We start from the raw sequence: 24,901 nt of genomic DNA, 5'->3' as shown, positions 1-24,901 counted from the left end.
CTTGTTTTTATTTATTATTTCGTTTACAACTTTTTAAATTGTATTTTTTTTTTCTTTCATTGTTTGTACAGTGTCCTTGGGTGGCCTGAAAGGCGCTTTTAAATAAAATGCATTATTATTATTATTATTATAATTTGGTAGTTTCTTTGGGCTGCGAATTTTATTAGTATTTTGTTCATATGTTTTGTTCTTCAATTTTTTTATATTTATTAAATAGTTGAAAGTATTTCATAATTTATATTATTGAATGTACTTTGCATAGGAATAAAGGGCCAAAAACGCCAAATTAAAAATTATTGGAGAAATATGAAATAAAAGCATAATCACTGAAAACAAAAACCCTGTCGTAACTTAGTATTTCTAGTTTGGAATGTCTATATCTATTTATTTATTGCTTTTTAATTTTGATTTGGCCTTAATTCATTTTTTACACAATTCTTTATTTTCCCAAATTTTTAAAGTATTATATATGGATATGTACGTATATATATTTTTTTCAGTTTTTTTCCTGAATAATATGTATTTGATTACATACATTTTGTTGGCTGTTTTTTTTTAATTTATTTTATTCATAGTTTATTTTTAATGTTTAATGTTTTTGTATTTATTGAACAATTAAATGTAAAATAATTGCTGTTTTTTTTTAATCTACCGTAATGTATTTTGCAGAACCTAAAATGTTATATTAAAAATTACCGGGAAAATATAAAAAAAAATACATATACCGTATTTTCCGCACTATAAGGCGCACCTAAAAGTTTTAATTTTTTTCAAAAGCTGACCATGCGCCTTATAACACAGTGCGCCTTATATATGGCTCAATATTAAATTCGCAAGGTCTCGCAACTTACTCAACAGCCGCCGACTCGATTTTACCCCGAACGTGGAGTAGTCCGCGGTGTATGCTGGGATTTATATACCGGCGTTTCATTGGCTAACCAATGTGTCAATCATCATTTGAATCGATCACTATTGGCTGAAGTTATTCGGAGCCTCGGATTGGCTAGATGGCCAAAACAAACCCTGCAATCGGCCGAGTTTAGCAATGGCGTAGCAAGTCCGCGGTGTATGCTGGGATTTATATACCGGCGTTTCATTGGCTAACCAATGTGTCAATCATCATTTGAATCGATCACTATTGGCTGAAGTTATTCGGAGCCTCGGATTGGCTAGATGGCCAAAACAAACCCTGCAATTGGCCGAAAAAGATGTGTCAATCATCAGTTAAATCGATCGCTATTGGCTGAAGTTATTCAGAGCCTCCAATAGGCTAGATGGCCAAAACAAACCCTGCAATTGGCCGAGTTTAGCAATGGCGTAGCAAGCTTAGCAAGCTTGCTAAAGTACACCATAAAGAAACGTGTTTTATTAGTCTGTATTTGCAAATAATTTACTCTCCTGGATTTACTTCACTAACGGTTGTAAGAAGACCATGATTGCGTATCATTATTGAACGTGAGAACTTAGGTGAGCTATGCGGCTTTATATTTTCCCGGTATCTTGTTTTAGAACGATCTTGATGTTGCTGTGATGAGTTGAGTGAATTAAACTCAATTCCAAGTGTTTATTGTCATATGCACAGTAAAGTCGCGAGCGAAAAAGAAAATAGAAACATAGAAATGTTTGGCATTTCTTGAATCCCAAGACTTCAACCTTCCGAATGATATTTGAAATGATGCATTTGAGTGACATCGTACGGACACCGCATCCGCACGTGTCTACGACACGTATTTGCTTCTTTGCAAGCTTTGGGAATGTTAAGGGGGTAATAAGTTGGACTGAATCATCTGACTGTTTTGTCGACGTTCCCATTGTAGCGCCTTATAATCCGGTGCGCCTTATCTATGGAAGATATTGGACCAAAAACTATTTTTTGGGGGTGCGCCCTATAACCCGGTGCGCCCTATAGTGCGGAAAATACGGTAATAATAACAAAACCAATAATTTTTTTTCTTCTATTTTTAGTTTTTAATGTCAGTATTTGCATTTATTTAGATATATTTGTTGTTTTGTGTTTTAATATAAATATTCCCTTCATTTTTTGATTCCTTTTTTTACACGTATTTTTTTCTTTTGATTTATTATTCATTGAGTGGCTTTTCTTCCTCCATGGACAGATGCTTTAAGGGAACGAGGTGCGCTTTTGGCAAGGACGCCCTTTCCCGTCTTTGCCGGCACGACAGCAAACTAATTAACCCTTCAAACCCGACACACAAACAATGGCAAAATGCAAACTCAGGAGCCGGCACGCGTGCGAGAAAGGAGCACGTGCTGCGGCACCGCCTCGCCGACAAAACCGGGACGTATCTCTGCAGACGCTACCTGCTGAGAAATTACACGATTGCTGTTGACGTTTTTAAGACATTTTCCTCTTCCGTGACTTTTTCTTTTGGAAAAAAAATCTTTTTTGAAGTTGCGTTGGGTTCCAAAATTTGGCCAGGAGCCCAGGTCTGGAGACCCATCCAGTTTTTCTCATTACCATTTCTAAATAAATATACATGCAGATATCTACATGAGTCCCCGTCTCGTCATCTGCCCGGATATGACCCAGAAATACACTCACCGGAACAAATAGGCCGCTGTCATTTTCATCTCCACCTCCACAAATATCATTTCATGACATCACCTTAAGGCTGGGGTGAACAAACTGCGGCTCCCTTGGCCATATGCGGCCCATAAGGCTTTTCAATCTGGGCCGCTAAATGAAAATATTATGACAATATACTGTATAATTGTAATTACGTTATTACTAATAACAACTATTTCTGAGCCGGCTTTGTCATATTGTCCCTTTGTGTGTCTACTACAAAAACACAGCTACAGAAATATCACAAAAATACTACAAAACTAATTGAAAACTATCAAATTCAGTGCTTAAAAACAGGGACCTAATGCTTTATTTTGCTTTAATTCTGAAAAGAAAAAGAAGTGAAAAGAAATGCTACAAAAATACTAATACTACAGTACAAAAAAATACTTCTACAGTAATACTACAAAATATTACAGACGTATTAGAAAAATACTAGAAAAATACTACATACGTACACTGCAAAATTATTACATATATACTGCAAAATAACTACAAAACTAAATAGAAAATTTAGCGCCTAAAAAGGACCTAATATATTATTTTTCTTGAATTTTGAAAGAAACAAATACTACATAGATACTACAAAAATACTACAAAATTAATTGAAAACTATCAAATTTAGTGCTTAAAAACATGGACCTAATGCTTCATTTTGCTTTAATTCTGAAAAGAAAAAGAAGTGAAAAGAAATGCTACAAAAATACTAATACTACAGTACAATAAATACTTCTACAGAAATACTACAGTAATACTACAAAATATTACAGAAATAATAGAAAAATACTACAGAAATACTAGAAAAATACTACATACATACACTGCAAAATTATTACATATATGCTGCAAAATAACTACAAAACTCAGTGGCAAATTTAGTGCCTAAAAAGGACCTAATATGTTATGTTTCTTCAATTTTGAAAGAAAAAAATACTACATAGATACTACAATAATACTACAAAATTACTGCTGCTCCGTGGGTGTAACTTTTTTGCATTTCATAACTAGTGTATTAATGATTCAGGCCAGAACATTATTTAATTTCAACACAATGTCTTGCAGACAGTTGAAGGGTTGACCTGTATGTGAAAAAAATCCCGAAACAAGTCAACTCAGCACTTTTGGTTTGGCTGACTCCGATTTTTTTTCCAGGAAGACATTCCACTCTCCCAGTCCAGCAGAACACCAAATATCGACACCATCATTTAAAGGCAATCGGAAAGGTTACCCCAGATGTGAAAACTTCCCCCAAAAAGCTGTGTGTTTGGTTCTGCTAACTCAGCAGCTTTCCAAGAAAGACAATCTACTCTCTTCGGATCACAGTCTTTTAGTTCCAATCAGCTCGGTCACTCTAGATGTGAATGACTCTGCCAAATAGCAAAAATGACACCCTAAAGTTTCTCCAAACTCCTCATGGAGTATTTCAATACATAAACTCAATTCGATGAAGTAGTACTTTGTGAACAAGTGATCGGCACACAATGCCGTACCGATTTTTCTGGATCGTATACGATACCTTTCCCCGATACAACGACCACCGTCTACAAAATAATGCACGCTAGTTCCGCTAGCTAGCTTGACATCTATAAAATCATCCATAAAAGCCCGACATCATAATCCGGGGCCGTTCTCTCCGACCATGGCAGGTCTTGGTTGGTTTTGCTAGCTTGTCACGAACATAAAAAAAAAAAAAAGACTTAGCGATATAGCGTGTTACGAGCACCCGTGATAGTTTGTGCGTCCGCGGCATAAAAGCGAGAAAAAAAAATGATGGGCGCTTTTAAGCCCGATTAAGCATTGCAGGGATCTATTCTTACTCACTGTAAACACGGTGTACAGATAAACGGCGGATTATCCATATTACGTACTTTTCAACGTCGGCCATTAACGCCGCGCGTAGAGATTTATGGAATTAGAAGCGTTTTTTTCTAAGCGAAGGAAACATATAGTGTTACCAACCATGATGAATACGATATTGTTGAGAGGTCATGATGATTCGTTTTGAAAAGCATGTTAGAAGAGGAAGGAAATGGTGGTTGTTTTCCTTAAAAATGTTTTAATGTGAAATGTTATCATTTTATTTGACACCTAGCAACTTACTATAGCAATAGCCTGCAGCCAAGTCGCTAATGTGGGTGGTTTGAGATGGAAACGGTTAAAAAAAAAAAGTGCAAGACACCTGAATCATGGGACTCGGGAACCATAACATCCATCCATCCATTATCTGCACCGTTTATCTTCAGTAGGGTCGCGGGGGTGATGGAGCCCATCCTAGCTATCTTCAGGCAGTGGGCAGGGGACATCTTGAACTGGTTGCCAGCCAGTCGCAGGGCACACAGGGACTGACAATTCGCTCGCTCACTCACACCTAGGGACAATTTGGACCGGCGAATTTACCTGAAATACATGTTTTTGGAATGTGGGAGGAAACCGGAGTGCCCGAAGGAAACCCACGCAAGCACGGGAAGAACATGCAAACTCCACACAGGAGGTTCGATCTCATGACCTCAGAACTGTGCCGCACACTTGTAACCACTGCGCCGCTGTGCTACCGGAACCATAACATATGTACATAAAACATGTTTATATATACAGAGGGAGAGTGAGAGTGGTGAGAGTGAGAGTGGTGAGAGGGAGATACAGAATGAGAGAGACACACAGAAAGAGAGACAGAGAGAGACAAAGAGAGAGAGACAGAGAGACACAGAAAGAGAAAGAGACAGAGAGATGGACACAGAAAGAGAGAGACACAGAAGAGCGAGAGAGAGAGAGACAAAGAGAGAGACAAAGAGAGAGACAGAAAGAGAAAGACAAAGAAGAGTGTTTTTTCCTAAATATTTATTTTTTTATATTCATAAATATATTTTTTTTCCCAAAATATTTTCTGTTTTCCAAATACTGTCTACATATTTATTTTCTTACGGAGATTGTTTTTAAAAAATATATATTTTTTCCAAATATTTTTTATGTTTTTGATATTTATTCTGGTTTTTTTGGGGGGCAACCTTTTTTTATGAATTTTTCTTTTTTTTTCTGTATAATCATTTTTATTTTCTAAATATTTTCATTTTTTTCTGAATATTTTTCCTTATTTTACTCTTTTCCATGGCTGGATGGTTTTCCCTGGTTTTCTTTTTTTTCTGAATATATTTTAATACCCTCCAAAATTTTGTATATTTATATATTATATTCACATATTATGCTTTAGTATTCTAATGAAAAAAACAAAATCAATGTTAATAATCACTTTCCTTGGTTTGTCTCATTGACATGTTTCCCTCAAAGATATTTATATGTATATTTTTAATTGTCTTTCATTGTATAAGACTCTTTTCCCCAGTATTTTAGAACATAACTGTCAATTCCATTCATATGTAAATGCGTTTTAAAAGACATTTGCTTGGTGATGAAAAAAAATGAAAATATTTTAATGCACATCATGCTCCAATTTTTCAAACTCATCGTTTGTTTTTCACGGGAAAACAAGCGCACTCTATTTCCCCTCCACCTTAAGTGTTGCCTCGGGGCGTCTTCGGATAGAAAACAGCATTTATTTCACTTAGCCGAAGAGGAAAGCGTAACATGCATGATTTAGCCCTGCGTAACAAGCTAGCATTTATTCCATCCGCCGAGGATATCGCGTTGCGCAATTTCGGAAGGTGAAACTTCATTTCGGTGATTGTCTTCGAGGTGTCGATTACGTGAATCCAAATATCCCGTAAGTGAAAATAACTATTCATAGAGTCAAAATTTACAGAAAACCAGTATAACTCATTTTTAAAGGGATTGTGTGTAAAAAAATCAACACTAAAAGTCGCTGTTAAAAATAGCAGAGAGCGGCAAGATAACATGCAGCCGAGTAGCTAAAATGAGAGGCTAGAGAAGGAAACAGTGGAAGATACTCGAATGACGGGACTTGGCAGCAAGCTAGGCTTGGTTCAGATCACAATTGTGGCTAAAGCTTTAACCACCAGCCAAGCGGTTACCATACTCTAAGTGGCTAGAGAAGGAAAGAAATGGGAAAAAGTAAAGGATGCCTGAATCACAGGGCTCGGGGACATTCAAATGCTTGAGCAGCTGTGGCAGGCGAGTGACACCGAAGGACAAAGCAGGAGTAGGTAACAATGACAAGAGCAACTAGCGGCAAGGCAGAGCTTGCATTCAAGTGGCTAACATGAGTGGTTAGAGAAGGAAACATTGTAAAAAAAAAAGAAAAAAAAAGAAAAGGAAGATACTTGAATGACGGGACTCATTGTCCAGGCAAGTAACACTGAAAGACAAAGTCGAAGTATCTCACAAAAACAATAGCAACTAGCCAATACAGTCAAATGGCTGAGATGAGTGGCTAGAGAAGGAAACATCAGAAGATACTTAAATGACAGGATTTGGCAGCGATCACATGCAGGGTTCAGCTAAAGAAAAAAGCTTTGTTTACACGGTCTAACTCACTATAACAACTAGAGAAGGAACAAATGAAAAAAAACTCAGAAATTCCTGAACCTAAAACGTCTGAAAAGAGCTAACAACTGGTGTAAGTCAGAAGTCAAAATATTCTACTTGCTGACTCCATCTTCTGGCCGAAATCCTCATTGCAGCCTCCTTTAAGCTGCTTGTTTTGCCCGTGCAAGTATGTGACTCTCTTATATGTGCTTGAACAAACTCCTTTTTCGGACTGTATTTGCTACAGTCCTTTTCTTACTTTCACCATTTTCATCCTAGAATAGAAGAAAACTTAGTGTACGCGCGTGAAATCAGTCTCCCCCCCGAATCCCCGCCTCCTTTACTCCAGTCTATTGTGCTCTGTGGCCAGAACACTAATGATAAAATTAAGAAATAAGCAATGGTGAGCAGGCGCGGTGAGACCAATATATAAAGGCTCTGTGAACTCAACTGGGCATTGTTAACACACATTTAATTTTAAACGTTACCTCAAACTACGCATCCCACCGCTAAGTGGCTAGCTAGCAATAGAAGCTTAAAAAAAGGGCAAGTAAAGAAATCCGTAAGAGCAACTAACAGCAAATCATAGCCTGGCTAACATTATTGGCTAGAGAAGGAAACAGTGGGAAAAAACGGGCCAGCCATGAAGGAATTGAAGCCAGGAATTTATGAAAATTAAACTAAACTAGCTAAATTGGAACTTTATGAGTAACGCCATCTGACCTTGTTACTATACGTCAAGAATGATCTTTCAAGTCGAGTTTCTGCTCTGTTAGCACCTTAACGGCGACATTTTGTGTGTGTCGGAACACCGGCTACGCAGGGTGTGTGCGACGTGCTCCCCAGGCAGTGCGATATTACCCAGCATGCCCTGCACTCGGGAGTCCTTCTATTGGTGCCGGCGACACGTCTCCCGCAGAGCCTCATATTACGCACGCATACGCTCACGCCCGCAATGGCGCCCCCCGCTGAGCTCGATTTCCCCCAGACCGCCAAGCGCTCCTATATACACAAAATAAAACAGCGCGAATGCCCGTCTGGGAACCCGTTTACTCCTTAACGTCAGACTGTTGAGAAGCACATTGTCGCCAGTCACTGATATGACGATTTTACCGACTGAGAGTATATGACAAAATAACTACCGTATTTTCCGTGCTATAAGGCGCACCGGGTTATAGGGGGCACCCCCAAAAATCGTTTTTGGTCCTATATTTTCCATACATAAGGCGCACCGGATTATAAGGCGCTACAATGGGAACGTCGACAAAACAGTCAGATAGTTCAGTCAAACTTATTACCCCCTTAACATTCTGAAAGCTTGCAAAGAAGCAAATTCAGTCGTAGACACGTTATTGTGCAGGGAAACGGGGTTCTTTACTGTGCATATGACAATAAACACTTAGAATTGAATTAAGTTTAAAAATAGACTCATCACAGCAACATCAAGATCGTTCTAAAACAAAATACCGGGAAAATATAAAGCCGCATAGCTCACCTAAGTTCTCTTGCAGCCATCACCTTCAATAATGATACGTAACCATGGTCTTCTTACAAACATGAGTGGAGTAAATCCAGGAGAGTAAAATATTTACAAATACAGAATAGTAAAAAATGTTTTTTCTATGCCGTAGTGCAACCCAACGTGTGATTCACATTCATCTTTTTCGACCAATTGCGGGCTTTGTTTCGCCACCTTTAGCCTATGCGAGCCTGTAAATGATAAATTGGATCCGCCCCCTTTACATCCGAATAACTTTAGCCAATAGTGACTGATTCAATTGATGATTGACACATTGGTTAGGAAATGAAACGCCGGAATATAAATCCCAGCATACACCACGGACTACTTGGCCTTCGGGGGAAAATCTAGTCGGCTGCTGCTTGCTTTAGTTGCAAGACTTTGCGACTTAATATTGATCCATATATAAGGCGCACTGTATTATAAGGCGCATGGTCAGCTTTTGAAAATAATAAAGGCTTTTAGGTGCGCCTTATAGTGTGGAAAATACGGTACTTAGTTCGAATTGCAGGAGAATTCATGTTCTTTTACGTCATTATACAAAAATATGAAATTGGAGGTTTTTTCCTTTGGGTGTAAAAAAAGCGATTTAGAGAGCGGCTGGCTAGCTACACGACTTCTGCAAATGGACGGCAGTAGCTCAGGAGGTAGAGCGATCGTTTTAGGATTGAGGGATCCCAGTTCGAATCCTGGCTTGTCCGTGTTACATGCCGAAGTGTCCTTGGGTAAGACACTGATACCCCTATACCCCCAATAAGCAGGTTAGCGCCTTACATGGCTGCACAGATCACGGCCGCTATTGGGAAATGTGAAGCACAATGTAAAGCGCTTTGGGAAGTCATTGACTTGAAAAGCGCTATATAAATGCAGATCATTTCATTTTATTTCATGCAAGGTCTCTGTGATGATCAAAATACAAGAGTCACAAATATAGCGGTTTTCCATGAGTAGTAATCAGGGCTGCAACAACAAATCGATAAAATCCACAATTCAATGCAAATAAGAGCGCATGATTGTAGTACCTCCTCACTCCGGCAGAGGGTACTATTAGAACATTTATTTATTTACAATTTAAACTATGACCTTAAACATGTCCTTTATTTATATCACAATATGGCAGACAACCATATTCTGTGTATTCTTACTTTTAGGTTTTGTTCCGTGCTTGCTAGTTTGTGTTCCTCTGTGCCTGTGCCTCTTCTTTCGCTTGGGTTTTGTTCAGTTAGAACCAGGTGGTCCACCATATCCTTTCTTTTCATGTTTTGTTCAGTGCATGCTAGTTTTTCTTCTGACCCATTATTTTTTCATGTTTTTATTTCACTTGGAACCAGCTGGTTTTCAACCATATTCTGCATCTTCTTTCTTACGTATTTTGTTGAGTGCTGGCTACTTTTTGTTCCAAAAATCCTGCGTCTACTTGCTTTCGGGGGTTCATTTTTACTTAAAACCAGTTGATATTCTCTACGTCTTCTTCCTTTCATGTTTTGTTCAGTGGAGGCTAGTTTTTGTTCTAAATTATCCTGTGTGCCATTGCTTTTGTTTTTTTCTCCCTAAAAACAGTGAGCATTCAACCGTATTCCCTGTCTTCTTTCTTTAATGTTTTGTTCATTTAGATCTACCTCTTGGCATGACTGGCATTTTTCTCTTAATGGATTGTTTCAGCAGCACGGCGGCGCAGTGTTTAGCGCGTGTGCGGCACAGTTCTGAGGTTGTGAGATCGAACCTCCTGTGCGGAGTTTGCATGTTCTCCCTGTACTTGTGTGGGTTTCCACCAGGCTCTCCGGTTTCCTACCACATCCCAAAGACATCCATGTCAGGTTAATTGGCCTAACCGAAATGAATGAGCGAGCTAATTGTGTGTGAAAATCTGTGTGCCCACCATTGCTCCAGCACCCCCGCGACCCTACTGAGGATAAGCGGTGCAGATAATGGATGGATGGATTTTTTCAAGTATCTGAAAACATATATGTGTCTAAAACCCTATTTAGCCGACACTTTGTGTAAATAAGAGGGGCGATTCAGATATAAAGGGGAAAAAAAATATTTTGCCGTGGTTAAAATAACAAAAATAGCAAAAGTTGCACAAATGGCTTCAAGTCTGCGAAAGAAAAAGAAAAAGAAAGAAATTTGACTCAAGGTTGGTAGGAGGAGGGAGAGATGCTTGCCAACATCTGTTTCCTGTGTTATATAAGCGGTGGGGGCCGGCCTCCCTTTTGCAAACGGGACCTATTAAAAAGACACTAACCTGCCCGGTAACATCCTGTTCCTGCAAAAAAAAAATCAGGATATTTGTATTGTTTTGAATCATGCAAAAATCGATTGCTAGAAAGTAATTATAAAGCAGTCGTCTCCAACCTTTTTCAAGCTGAGAGCGACGGTTTGCTACTTATTAGCACCAAGAGGACCTAGTTTGATGTCCATTTCTGAAAGAACAACTCATCTTGTTCTACTTACTTTGGTGTTACTATGTTATTAACAGGTTGATTTTTGGAAGAACAAAAACAAGAGAAAGAAAGTGAAAGAAAAAAGAGAGAGGAATAAAAAAGGAGAGAGAGAAAAAAATGAGGAAGATAGCGAGAGGGAGGAAGAGAGAAAAGTAAGACAGTAAAAGAATGAGAGGAAGAGTGAAAAAAAAATAAAGACGAAAGAAAGGAGCGAGAGAGAGAGAGAGAGAGAAGTAAAAGAGAGAGAGAGAGAGAGGGAGGAAAGGAAAAGTAAAAGAGAGAGAGAGAGAAAAGTAAAAGAGAGAGAGAGGGGGAGGAAAGGAAAAGTAAAAGAGAGAGAGAGAGAGAGAGAGAGAGAGAGAGAGAGAAGAGAGAGAGAGAGAGAGAGAGAGAGAGAGAGAGAGAGAGAGAGAGAGAGAGAGGGGAGGAAAAGTTAAAGAGAGAGAGGAAGGGAAAAGTAAAAGAAAGAGAGAGCGAGTGAGAAAAGTAAAAGAGAGAGAGCGAGAGAGAGAAGTAAAAGAGCGAGTGAGTAAAGTAAAAGAGAGAAAGAGACAGAGAGAGAGGGAGGGAGGGAAAAGTAAAAGAGAGAGAGAGAGAGAGACAGAGAGAGAGAGGGGAAGGTAAAAGAGAGAGGGAGAGAGAGAGGGAAAGGTAAAAGAGAGAGAGGGAGGGAAAAGTAAAAGAGAGAGAGAGCAAGAGAGAGAAGTAAAAGAGAGAGAGAGGGAGAGAGAGAGGGAAAATTAAAAGAGAGCGCGAGCGAGAGAGACAGAGGTAAAATAGAGAGGGAGAGGGGGAGAGGGAAAATTAAAAGAGAGAGCGAGTGAGACAGAGAGAGAGAGGGAGGGAGGGAAAAGTAAAAGAGAGAGAGAGAGAGAGAGAGAGAGAGAGAGAGAGAGAGAGGGAAAGGTAAAAGAGAGAGGGAGAGTGAGAGGGAGAGAGAGAGAGAGAGAAGGAAAGGTAAAAGAGAGAGAGAGAGAGAGAGAGAGAGAGAGAGAGAGAGGGAAAGGTAAAAGAGAGAGGGAGAGTGAGAGGGAGAGAGAGAGAGAGAGAAGGAAAGGTAAAAGAGAGAGAGGGAGGTAAAAGTAAAAGGGAGAGAGAGAGAGAAGTAAAAGAGAGAGAGTGAGAGAGAAAGGGAAAATTAAAAGAGAGAGCGAGTGAGACAGAGAGAGAGAGGGAGGGAGGGAAAAGTAAAAGAGAGAGAGAGAGAGAGAGAGCGATAGAGAGAGAGAGAGGGAAAGGTAAAAGAGAGAGGGAGAGTGAGAGGGAGAGAGAGAGAGAGAAGGAAAGGTAAAAGAGAGAGAGGGAGGTAAAAGTAAAAGGGAGAGAGAGAGAGAGAGAAGTAAAAGAGAGAGAGTGAGAGAGTGAGAGAGAAAGGGAAAATTAAAAGAGAGAGCGAGCGAGACAGAGGTAAAATAGAGAGAGAGGGGGGGAGAGGGAGAAGTAAAAGAGAGAGTGAGAGAGAGGGGGGGAGAGAAGTAAAAGAGTGCGAGAGAGAAGGAGAGGGAGAAGTAAAAGAGAGAGAGGGAGAGGGAGAAGTAAAAAAGCGAGAGGGAGAGAGAGAGAGAGGGAGAAGTAAAAGAGCGAGAGAGAGGTAGAAGTAAGAGAGATGGAGAGAGAGGGAGAGAGAGAGAGAGAGGGAGAAGTAAAAGAGCGAGAGAGAGGTAGAAGTAAGAGAGATGGAGAGAGAGGGAGAGAGAGAGAGAGGGAGAAGTAAAAGAGCGAGAGAGAGGTAGAAGTAAGAGAGAAAAGGAAGAGCGAGAGAAAGAGAGAAGAAAAAGCAATGGCTCGCTGCTAGCCACTGTTATTGTTAGCCTCTCCAGCTTTGTCACTCACCCACAAAATCTGGTCAGGCAATGAACATTGCCAAGTCCAGTGATTCAGACATTTTTAGCTTATTTTTCTATTGTTTACTTCTCTAGCCACTCATGTTAGCCATTTTGCTGCAGGTTATGGCTCACAGCTATTATTATCGTTGGCTACTGCGTGTAACCATTGCCGAATCCTGTAATCAGGCATCATCGGCTTTTTTCCCTGTTTCCTTCTCTAGCCACATGCTTGCAGGCAATGGTTTGCTGCTAGTCGCTTTTGTAATTGTTAGCTGCATCCTTTATTATTTTATTCGACAGTTTTCTTGCCCAACCACTCATGTTAGCCAAAGCAGAAAGCAGGCTATGGCTCGCCACTAGCCGCCATTTTTTATTATCTGTTCCGGCTTGCCATGCATCAAACTTCACAGAATCTTGTGATTTTTTTCTCCACTGTTTCCTTTTCCAACCACCCATGTTAACCACTTGGCTGTAGGCTATGGCTCATAGGAAGCTGCTATTGCTATTAATGGCTGCTTCTGCTTCGTCTTTCAGTATCATCGCCTTTAGATGGTCATCCTGTGATCTTTAACTTTTTTCACTGTTTCCCTCTCTAGCCAATCATGTCGCTGAGTAACGTTGATTCTGGTTGCCAACGCTCGCCACGACCATCTTTTTCGGGCTTTTTCAAAAGCTTCTTCTACAAGGAATTAAAATTCGCCATTCCACCAGTTCTGACCAGTTCCGGCTATTGGCTCTTTTCAACCGCTGCGGTTATTTTTTTGTTCTTTGTTGTTAAAAGCAACTTTCATGTCCTGTCACTTGCTGAAATTTAGAAATAATGGAAATAGGCTCACAAACTTTGACCTTCAGGCTTCCGTAGTGCATCTTCATCCATTGAGAACGCTTCAGATCCATTCTAAGTTAAAGCGACGACTAGAGGCGAATTATTACACACTGCCACTTGAATTTTTATTCACCGATCCTCTAGGCTAATCGACGCGCTACCTTAATTAATCACGCTGTGCTTCATACACTTCATACACATAAGTAGATGGCTCTTTTTTATCCTGGAGGGGAAGCCGTGTGGTAATCGTAATTACCACGGAACATGCCTCAATTTTCTTTCTCTTTCTTTTACGATACGGCTTTTACGATAGCTACCGTGAATTCGACTGATTTTCTTTGACTTCGTGCTTCGTTCAAGTCCAAATACAGTAACAATCGTTTTAATGATTACATTTTTGTTAGAGCTTGGATATATGTCCTCTTCTTCCTTTCATGTTTGGTTCTGTTAGAGTCTGTCACTGTTCCAACATCTCCAGCGTTGTGTTCCTTCTAGGTTTTGTTCCGTTACAAGTAGTTCCAGAATATTACGTGCTGGGTTCTTTTACATTTGTTCAGTTAGAGCAGGGGTGTCAAACTCATTTGAACTTGGGGGCCACACGATAGAACAAACATTCAGTCAGGGGCCAGATGAGTAGATTAAAAAGAAAGAAAAAGAGAGATAAAGAAATAAGAGAAAGAGGGAGGGAAAAGGAGAGAGGGCGGGACAAAGAAAGGAAAAGAGAGAGAGGGAGAGAGCGTGAGAAACAAAAGACATAAAAAGTCGTGAGGGAGGGTGAAAAGAAAGGGAGAGGAAGAAAGAAATCCAAAAAGAAATAGAAAGAAGGAGAGAAACGAAAAAAGAAGGAGCGAAGGAGGGGAAGAGAGAAAAGGAAAAAAAGAGAGACACAGAGAGTGAAAGAGACGGAGACAGAGTGGGAGAAAAGAGAGAGAGAGAGAGAGAGAGAGAGAGAGAGAGAGAGAGAGAGAGAGAGAGAGAGAGAGAGAGAGAGAGAGAGACAGAGACAAGTACAGTGTCTTTGTGAGGGGCACCTGGCTTTGGCAACATCAAGTTGACATATTTCAACCTGCAGCTTGTTTTTCTCTTGCGCTTCTCTGAGTGTTGTCTCGCGGGCCGGATTCAATCCCTTACCGGGCCTTATCTGGCCCGCGGGCCGCCTGTTTGACACCTGTAATCTAGAGCGAGTCGTTGTCCCAACACATTTAGCATAGTCTTTCTTGTTTTGTATGGTTAGAGTTAGTTTTTCAATGTATGATGTGTTGTCTCCATTTTATGTTTTGTTAAGTTGCAGCTAGCTTGTGTGCCGAGATTATATTTCTCATGATGTTGTTTTGGAATGTTTCCAATGTCATTTCTTTTCATGTTTTGTTCTGTTAGTTGGCTAGTGTTGGAACATTATGTACTGTAGTTGTTATACCCATGCCTGAGTATGTTCCTTATGTTTTGACTGCCATGTTATGTTTAGTAACATATGCTGCAGTCTTCTTTTATGTTTTGTTTGTGTTCCAACTTACGGTATCTTACTGTATCCTGGGTCTTTTTTTCAGTTCGAAACAACTGCCATTCCAACATTTTCTTTTTTTACTTTTTTATTAAGGGCAAGCTAATTTTTATTACAACATATCTTGCATCCTTCTTCTTTCATGTTTTGTTCCGTAAAAACACATGAGTGTTCCAACACATCCCACAATAACTTACTTTGATCTTTTGTTCAGTGTTGTTCAAACACATCCTGTATCATTTCTTTCGTGTTTTGTTAACTTAGAATTAGTTGGTAGACAACCATATTCTGAGTCTTCTTCCTTATATGTTTTGTTGAGTGCTAGCTAGTTTGTGTTCCAACATGCTGCCTCTCCTTCCTTTTGGGTTTTGTTCAGTTAGAACCAGGTGGTATTCCAACATATCCTACATATCTTTTAATGTATTGTTTAATGCCCACTAAATTCTGCGTCCTTTTCTTTCATGTTTTTTTCACGTTTCACTACTTGACATACAACCGTATTCTGCGTTTTCTTTCCTTACAAGTTTTGTTCAGTGCAAACTAGTTTTTGGTCCAACATATCCTGCGTTTTCTTTATTTTTGTTTAGTTCAGTTAAAACCAGCTTATCTGAACATTCAACATTTTTACTTTCATGTTTTGTTAAGTTTACAGTAGTTTATGTTCTTAGATTTACTGCTTCCTCTTCATTTGTGTTTTGTTCATTAAGAACCAACTGGTATTACAAAATATCCTATGTTTTTCATGTTTTGTTCAGTGCAAGCAAGTAATTGTTCCAACAAATCCTCCCTCCTTCCTATTGTGTTGTATTCGGTTACAACCAGTAGGTATTCCAGAGTATCCCATGTTGTCCTCCAAGTTTTGTTTAGTGCAAGCTAATTTGTCTCCCAACATATCTTGCGTCCCCCTTTTTTAGTGTTTTAATCAGTTTGAACCATCTGATATTTGACCATGTTATTTGGTCTTTCATGTTTTGTTCAGTCCCCCCCCCCCAAAATATCCTGTGTCCTGTTGTTTTCCTGTTTTCTTACTTAGAACCGGTTGCCATTAAACCATAGTCTGCATCTTCTCTTCATGTTTTATTCATCAAAATATCCTGTTTTTCATGTTTTGTTCAGTGCAAACAAGTTATTGTTCCAACAAATCCTCCCTCCTTCCTTTTGTGTTGTATTCGGTTACAACCAGTAGGTATTCCGAAGTATCCCATGTTGTCCTTCAAGTTTAGTTAAGTGCAAGCAAATTTGTCTCCCAACATATCTTGCGTCCCCCTTTTTAGTGTTTAATCAGTTCGAACCATCTAAGATTTGACCTTTTCATTGATCTTTCATGTTTTGTTTAGTTTTACCCCCAAAATATCCTGTGTCCTATTGTTTTTCTGTTTTCTTACTTAGGCCCGGTTGCTATTCAACCATATTCTGCATCTTTAGAGCTAGCTTAGCTTTCATCACCCCTGGCATTTTCCTCTTAATGGATTCCTTCCTGTATTTGAAATAAATATTTGTATACCCAAAATCCAATAGCACGCCATTCCAACCAGCTCAGTAGCCTAGATGGTAAGGCGCCCGCTTTGAGACTGGGAGGTCGGTGGTTCGCGCCCCGGCCGAGTCATTCCCAAGACTTAAAAAGTGGTCGGCGGCGCCCTCTGTTGGCTGCGGCTGCATCGGCTCGCTACAACGGGTCAGGTGCAATCGACATTTCGTTCTGTGTACGTTGTTACACAGAATGACAATACAAGGAAATTATTATTATTATTATTATTATTCAGCCACCCCTATCATCTCACCTTTCGTTTCAAATGTGGCCGGCTCTCTCGCCGCCATCATCAAACCCTAGCAGGAGATTTTTCCGAATGAGGATGACGAAGCAGATGAAAGCCTGGAGAGCTCCCATCAGCCCAGAGTATTTCTCGCCGACCCGTTGGAGATCCCGGCTCTCAATAATCTATAGGCCGGCTCCGCTCAGATTGGGAGCGACTGCCTTCATTAGCTTTTGATCTAAAAATAGTGGCAATTGCCGCCTTTGAAGACGGGAAGAGGAATCCAAGAGTTTTTCTAATGTTTTAATTGGAAAACACTTGATGGGAAAATGTTATATTAAGGGGGATTGGTTTACTTTTACTTGGGTTTTGGTCACTGGGATTATTATCAGTCACCAGGGTTGGGTATAGTTACTTTAACTGGATTACTTTCAATTACTTTTGGATTAGTCCAATACCAAATATGCTAATAAAAGAAAAAGGAAACTAAATATGAATAAAATTACTCCGTTTTGTGCAGGCTTGGGGAGTAACGGAATACATGGAACGGCAAAAATGATGTTGGCAAGCTGTTTGGATTGATTTTCATTTTGTTTCTGTCGCATTTTATGTTCGTTTTGCCGGATATCAAAGAGATCAAAGCCAGGAGAGAAAGCTTACCATGTGTTGTGAGTCATCATTTTATTCATATTTAGTTTCTTTTGTCTTTTATTAGCTTTTGGAGTAATCCAAAAGTAATTGAAAGTAATCCAGTTGAGGTAACCCTACCCAACCCTGTCAGTCACACAGATCGATGTATATATACAAGATGTTAGGAAATAAATTTAAAAATGTACCGTTTACCAAATTGTTCGAATGAGTTATCTGACTCCATTAACCAAACACAACCTACATTCTCCAAACAATGCGCGCTCGTTTCTTGATGGAAAAATTAACAAGAGACCGGCATTTCCACACGAGGGCAGATTTAATTTCTTAAACAATTTGGCTAAGTGAACGCCATCGAATATGTGGCCAAATTAGCCCAATTAGTGTCGCTCGAGTCTCTGTCAAGCCTCCTCTCTTGATCTTCGGCCTTTCTTCCTCTGCCCACGTTTTTTTTCGCAAGCTGGTGTGCTGGCTCCGCCCATGGGCGTGCCAATGAAAGCCCCCACGTGGCCCCACCATCTCGGAGAAGAGCGTCCCGATGTCTGAAAAACTCCAAACAATGCCTGCCGTTCTGCGTCAGAGTTCTGTTATCAGCGGAACTAAACAAAACATTCCGCATTCAGATCAGCGTGAACTGTAGTCCACTCGGTGAAAATCTTCATTGCACTCGATAAATGTAACTTGTATTTAATCGTATAAAGTCCTTTATAGTAAAATGTAAAAAATCCTTCACCATCTATCCATTATCTGCACCGCTTATCCTCAGTAGGGTCGCGGAGGTGCTGGAGCCCATCCTAGTTATCTTCGGGCAGTTGGCAGGGGACACCCTGAACTGATTGCCAGCCAGTCATAAGGCACACAGAGACGGACAACTCACTCGCTCATTCACACCTAGGGACAATTTGGTTAGGCCAATTAACCTGACCTGCATGTTTTTGGAATGTGGGAGAACACCGGAGTTCAAGCACAGGGAGAACGTGCAAACTCCATTCAGGAGGTTTGATCTCATGACCCCAGAACTGTGCCGCACACGCGCTAACCACTGCGCCATCGTGTTGCCCTATATATATAATATATATTTATAAATGTTTAATATATAAATGTTTAATATATATAATGTATATAAATGTATATACTGTGCCTTGCAATAGTATTGTCCCCCCAAAAACCTAACATAACTTAACATAATGACATATTTCAGGCTTCAAATTACTTAATAAAAAAACTGTGAGACACAATGGTGAAAAGAAACCCAATTTAATCAACATTTTATTCCGTGCTAACAAATAAAAAGGGTAGGAGGTGTTGCAATACTTTCGCTACGCACTGAACACTCTAAATTTTATCTTTTCTTTTCTGGCATTTACCTGTTTTTCTTTCTTGTTTTTTTTTCCAGAGCATAGGAAAAGGATCGCTGTGGTCGATAGACCCGGAATATCGTCACAACCTGATCCAAGCGCTGAAGAAAACGCCATACCACCCTTACTCAACGGGCCTGGCCACGCCCTCCACGTCTCCGCCTAGCCTCTCGCAGACTTTTCATCACAGGTGAGGGTCCGCACCGCACAGCCTTGTTGAAAATGAGAGCGTTGTGACATCAAAACAAGATTCTGAGAGCCGATACGAGAGCAGTTTACACTTCTATCCATCCATCCATCCATTATCTGCACCGCTTATCCTCAGTAGGGCCGCGGGGGTGCTGGAGCCCATCCCAGCTATCTTCGGGCAGTGGGCAGGGGATAACCTCAACTGGTTGCCAGCACACAGAGATAGACAATTCGCTCACTCATTCACACCTAGGGACAATTTGGACCGGCCAATTAATCTGACATGCATGTTTTTGGATTGTGGGAGGAAACTGGAGTGCCCGGAAGAAACCCATGCAAGCACGGGGAGAACATGCAAACTCCACACAGGAGGTTCGATCTCATGACCTCAGAACTGTGCCGCACACCCGCTAACCACTGCGACACTGCGCTGCCACAGTTTGAACTTTTTTTTTTTAATTATTTGCATGATCGGTTACCACTATCTACTACGGTTGTACTTATTTATTTACTTTTACTTTATTATAGTTGTAGTTTTATACAAAAAAGACGGAAAGATTTTTATACTTGTTTAATGTTTTCTTTTTGTTTTTTTGTATAATACATTCTGGAATTTTAGTTTGATGTCCGATTAATCTATTTATTTTATCTATTTCTTTTTCTCTCACTCACAAGCACAGCCGCACCTTCTCTAACATGTCCACCCGTAACTCCAGACTTTGTACCATACATACCTCCAAGCTGTAATTAACCCTTTTCCTTTTAACTTAAAAAGATAGTGGGATGTTTTGACGCGTTCTAAGGGATGGGCAGGGCACTTTTATGATACGGCAGGGGTAAACCAGTGAAAGCTGTCGAGCCCTGCTGTTGAACAGAAGAGTGTGTCGTGTCACCCTGACCCGAGTGACATGGCCGCTTTTTCGTGTACTGTTTCATCTGGAGGGACGAAAGCATGACCATCTTAGGTGCCGAGGTGCCTAACTTGTTTGGGTGTTTGGGCATTTGGGTTGGCCATGGTACAAAAATGTTTGTGTGTGTTTTTTGCTATTTTTTTTCCCTTTTTATTTTCTTAGTTATTGTATGTGTTTGTCTTGCTGTCGGTTACCCCTCTCGAGGGATATGACCAGCGTAGACATATATATATATATATATATATATATATATATATATATAGATATATATTTTCTTTTTCTTTTCTTTTTTTACCTGTTTGGCGCCACCAGGCTGTACTTGCCAATGACACACCACAGGAAATGGTAGATAATGGATCCAACAAAACCAACATACAACAATTGTTTTGTTATAACAAGTCCTAGAATTCAATTTTGATATCCTTTTTGTGTATTTATCTTGTACTTGTTTTGTTTTTTTAGGTTTATATTTTTTATAATTCTTTATTATACATTTTTTTGTGTCTTTTTTCAATTTTATGTTTGTTTTTTTAACAATTCTCATATTTATTCTATGTTTTATTTTAATATAAATGTGTAATTTTGATATATTTTTAAATGTGTTTATCTTTACCTTTTGTTTAGTTTTATTTTCATATTTGTTTTATATATGAATCTTTTTGGGGCATATTTTTATCCCTCAAGGAACTACTCATGAGTTCCAACCTCAGGATTTCCAGCTTCTCATTAGATTATGGCCCCATTTTTTTCTTTTTCTTTGGAAAGAGGGTGTACAGAAAAGCCACGGTGTTAAACAAACAGCTTTCCTTTCCCCAAGCCAAGCTTGGTGGGGTCTCCATGCCACCCCCCATTTCCACCTCATCCGAGCTCTCCGTCCCATTATGTTATGAAGTGTAATGATCGGCTGCTGCTTTCACCGCCGCGTTAAGGTCAAGGACTTTATCGGGATGCGGTGGAAGAAAGAAAGGAATGACTGCCACGTTAGGGAAGCTGACGACACTTTGACACCAATCCAAACGAAAAGGATTTACGTCTAAATAGATGGATGGATACTTTATTCATCCCCGTAGAGAAATTCACACTCCCAGCAGTATCCTTTTGTTGATTATTAACAGATTAACAGGATGGCCTCAGGGTGCTGTGATGTAGTTTAGCATCAGCGGAGTGAATGACGTCACACGCTAGGCCAGGGGTCAGGAACCTTTTTGACCCAAAGAGCCATAAAATCAAAAAATGTTTTAAAAAGAAATTGAGAGAGCCACATCATATATTTTCCGACAAAGTTGAAAAAAGTGCCAAACACGCTCTCTAGACAAAAGCTAATTCTTCAGCACATTTTATTTCACTGTGTGTTATTTGATGATTTCATCAAATGTATGAAATGATAAGAATGCCAAATCCCGTGTCCCAAATCAATGTAAATATGCCATTTACAATTTGTCTTCCACCTTCAGTTAATGAAGTGATGCAAAGTTCTTTTGTAAAAATGTCACAAATGACTGCAAACGATAAGCATATCGTCATATTCACTTTCGGTGTAGACTGCACTGAGCAAGAGAGAGAGAAGGAAGTGCCTTGCGCTTTGTGCAGGGATCTGCCCACCTGTACTGCTCACCCAATCAAAGTTGTTTGCCAGCGTTTTTAGTTATCAGTTTAAATGGTTTCTTATCGAACATCTGCATTGTGTTGCTTCGGCTTTCTATGGACCAAAATCGGGATGAAATCTCTTGACTTTGGAACGCCACAGAGAGATGTGCAATAGTTACATTTTATTTCGGAGCCATACGTACTCATGAAAAGAGCCATATATGGCTCCCGAGCCATAGGTTCCCTACCCCTGCGCTAGGCCAAAAGTTCAACGTCCCTGCAGCAGATGCAAATCTTTGTGCCCAGGGTTACACCACCTCGTGTTCACGTAGATAGCGAGTCCCCTTCCTCTTCGCTTCCCGCAGGCTTTTGTGTCTCTGTCTGTCCTAACAGCGCTGAAGCCGGGTAGCTCCACGTTAGCGTCCGGGATGCTAGACGTGAGCCACGTGTCTGTCTTTGAGTTGCCTGGATAAAAGGGGGACTGCGACAATTGACGTTGTTGACAAAAATGGATAATACAAATAGTTGACGATGAACTCCAGTGCGGACTTCTGTAGATGGGCATGTTTTTTTCAACACAGGGTCACCCCAAGGTCTTAAAAACTTGAAAGAGTCTTTAAATTGATAACCGTCAATTAGGGCAATTTGTGTCATGATTACTGATGTGACCTGTGCCCGCTCATTTGGCGCCAACCGCTGCGGGTTCTGATTGGCTCCCTGTCACTATTTGAACCCAGTCCTGTCTGGCCCATGTTGTCAGTCCATCTGCGAACCTCAGTGAATACTAGGCAAGCCTTTTTTGACCCTGACTTCCACCCAATCCCGTTTTTGCTCGCTTCTGTCTCCGGCTACGACCCGTTTTGATCCTGACCACATCTGCTCTCCTGTCCCAACTTACGACCCTTTTTTGTTCCTGACTACGTCTACTCTCCCGTTCTGGCTTACGACTCGTTTCCGACCCCGACCACGCCTTGCTCTCCAGTCCCAGCTACCGATCCGTTTTTCCGTCCCTGACACAGCCATCGCTCGATACGGAAGATCCACTTTCGTGTTTGGATCCCAGTCCGAATCCGAGGGCGACTTGCTTACCGCGTCCAGCAAACACCGGATCGTGGGCGCAGCCCTTTTTCGTTCAAAAAAACTAGTGGTCAACGTCACGCAAATGGGTCCGGTTTCTTGTCTGGTCCTGACACGTTGTGGTTGAGCGATTTTGAGTATAACTAGGTTTTGGTTTCACCGGTGAATGAGTGGGAGGGTTTGCCCACCTGACGCCCGAATACTTTGCGGCGTCGACAGGCACGGTGGGGATAATGGTGGCAGTCGGCGGCTCGGAAATCCGCCACTGAGTTTCTCAACTGACATCCAGAACCCGTCCCAGCAGAGGGATCGGTCGCGGCGGGGAAAACTGCGGCAGGCGGGCGCAAACAGCCATCACCGGGTCGCCTGGCTGAGGTCCCGAACCCATCATGGCAGCGTGCCACTCCGCCACCCCAGACGGTTCAAATTCGCCCCCACGCAGTCACACCCTGGGAGCTCACTTGGGTTTTAGGGGTCGGCGGGACCGGTCACCCTGACGTGCCGATGCAGCTAGGTTGTTGCTAGTGAAATTTGGTTCCACCACCTGATCCCGTACTCGCCGGGGCTCCATATTCAGTCCTGTCCTCTCGACGACAGCTTACAGATTAGCCCTCGGTGCCTGGGTCGGTCAGTACCCGTCCCCGACCTCCGCGCGGTCTTGCACATGGCCGCCTCCTGGGTCGGAGGCCAGTCCTCAATGCCAGCGCAGTCCGGCCACCCTTGCAAACCAAACTTCAGGTACGCAGGACCTTCCCCGCTCATTTTAGGCAGCGTTTTAAAGTCCAGATGTCTTGAGAGAGGGCAGCCTGCCCCGGTCAGGTCCTTCCTCACAGTCCTTCCTCGCATTCCTTCACACTCCATCAGCATCTGGATGAGTGGAAGAGGACGGGTGCAGCAGGTCTTTCCTCACATTACTTCCTTACATTCCTTTACTCTCCATCAGTATCTGGATGAGAGGAAGTGGAGGACAGATGTCGTGAGAGCGCTTCCCTGGCAGGTCCTTCCTCACAGTCTTTCCTCGCATTCCTTCACACTCCATCAGCATCTGGATAACAGGGAGAGGAGGACGGATGACTTGAAGCGGGGGGCAGGTCCTTCCTCACATTCCTTCCTCGCATTCCTTTACACCCCATCAGCATCTGGATGAGAGGAAGAGGAGGAGGGATGTCTTGAAAGGGGTGCGGCAGGTCTTTCCTCGCATTCCTTCCTCGCATTCCTTCCTCGCATTCCTTCACTCTCCATTAGCATCTGGATAATAGGGAGAGGAGGATGGATGACTTGAAGCGGGGGCAGGTCCTTCCTCACATTCCTTCCTCGCATTTGTTCACACTCCATCAGCATCTGGATGAGAGGAAGAGGAGGACGGATGTCTTGAAAGGGGGCAGGTCCTTCCTCACATTCCTTCACACTCCATCAGCATCTGGATGAGTGGAAGAGCAGGACTGATGTCTTGAAAGGGGTGCAGCAGGTCTTTACTCACATTCCTTCCTCGCATTCCTTCACTCTCCATCAGCATCTGGATGAGAGGGAGAGGACGGATGTGTCGAAAGGGGTGCAGCAGGTCTTTCCTCACATTCCTTCCTCGCATTCCTTCCCTCTCCATCAGCATCTGGATAAGAGGAAGAGGAAGACGGATGTCTTGAAAGGGGTGCGGCAGGTTTTTCCTCACATTCCTTCCTTGCATTCCTTCACTCTCCATCAGCATCTGGATGAGAGGAAGAGGAGGACAGATGTCTAGAGGGGGGCGCACTTCCGAGGAAACAAACCGGGGGGATGAGGAATGAGCGGTCTACCACAAGTTGAACCCCCTTCGCCCACTGTATTAAATGCATAGCGCGTCGCCATGGCAACGGGAAACGCCGCCATAGCAACGCACGCAAGAGGCAAGTGCTGTGGCACCGCCCGGCCATTTGAGAGAACGAAAATGGGGGGGAGATGGGGCTGGACAGGCAGGGGGGTGTTAAGGAAAACAGACAGGCTGTTAGCGGCAGAAAAATATGTTATCGCCGTGGCAACGCAGCGTGGCAACGCAGCGTGGCAACTCTCCATGGCAACAGCAGGTGGCCGAGGACTGAAAATGTGCAGCTTTGGCGCTATGTGCGCCTGAATCAGAACCCCCCATTTTTATTTTATTTATTTTTGTATTGTTTTTTTGTTGTTTCTGACGTCACATTTTTCGATTATCTCCATTTTAGTATTATGTAGTATTTCCATAGTAAAACTCTACTCGTGTA

At 41.5% G+C, this 24,901-nt stretch overlaps 1 protein-coding gene across 1 annotated transcript in view; it reads left to right on the top strand.

The window, feature by feature from the left end:
• The window catches only part of ches1 (checkpoint suppressor 1), a 103,658-nt gene that overhangs the window by 57,958 nt on the left and 20,799 nt on the right, over positions 1-24,901 (top strand). Inside the window, exon 3 of the mRNA XM_088324853.1 lies at positions 18,942-19,093. Coding sequence (XP_088180979.1) covers positions 18,942-19,093 — 152 coding nt within the window. The remainder of the gene's footprint in view (positions 1-18,941; positions 19,094-24,901) is intronic.

This window comes from Urocampus carinirostris, chromosome 20, assembly GCF_059441175.1.
Source record: "Urocampus carinirostris isolate Australia breed hairy pipefish chromosome 20, RoL_Ucar_1.0, whole genome shotgun sequence".
NCBI classification, from domain to species: domain Eukaryota; kingdom Metazoa; phylum Chordata; class Actinopteri; order Syngnathiformes; family Syngnathidae; genus Urocampus; species Urocampus carinirostris.
Note: the sequence above shows the minus strand (reverse complement) of the source record. Positions and strands in the feature narration are given on the sequence as shown.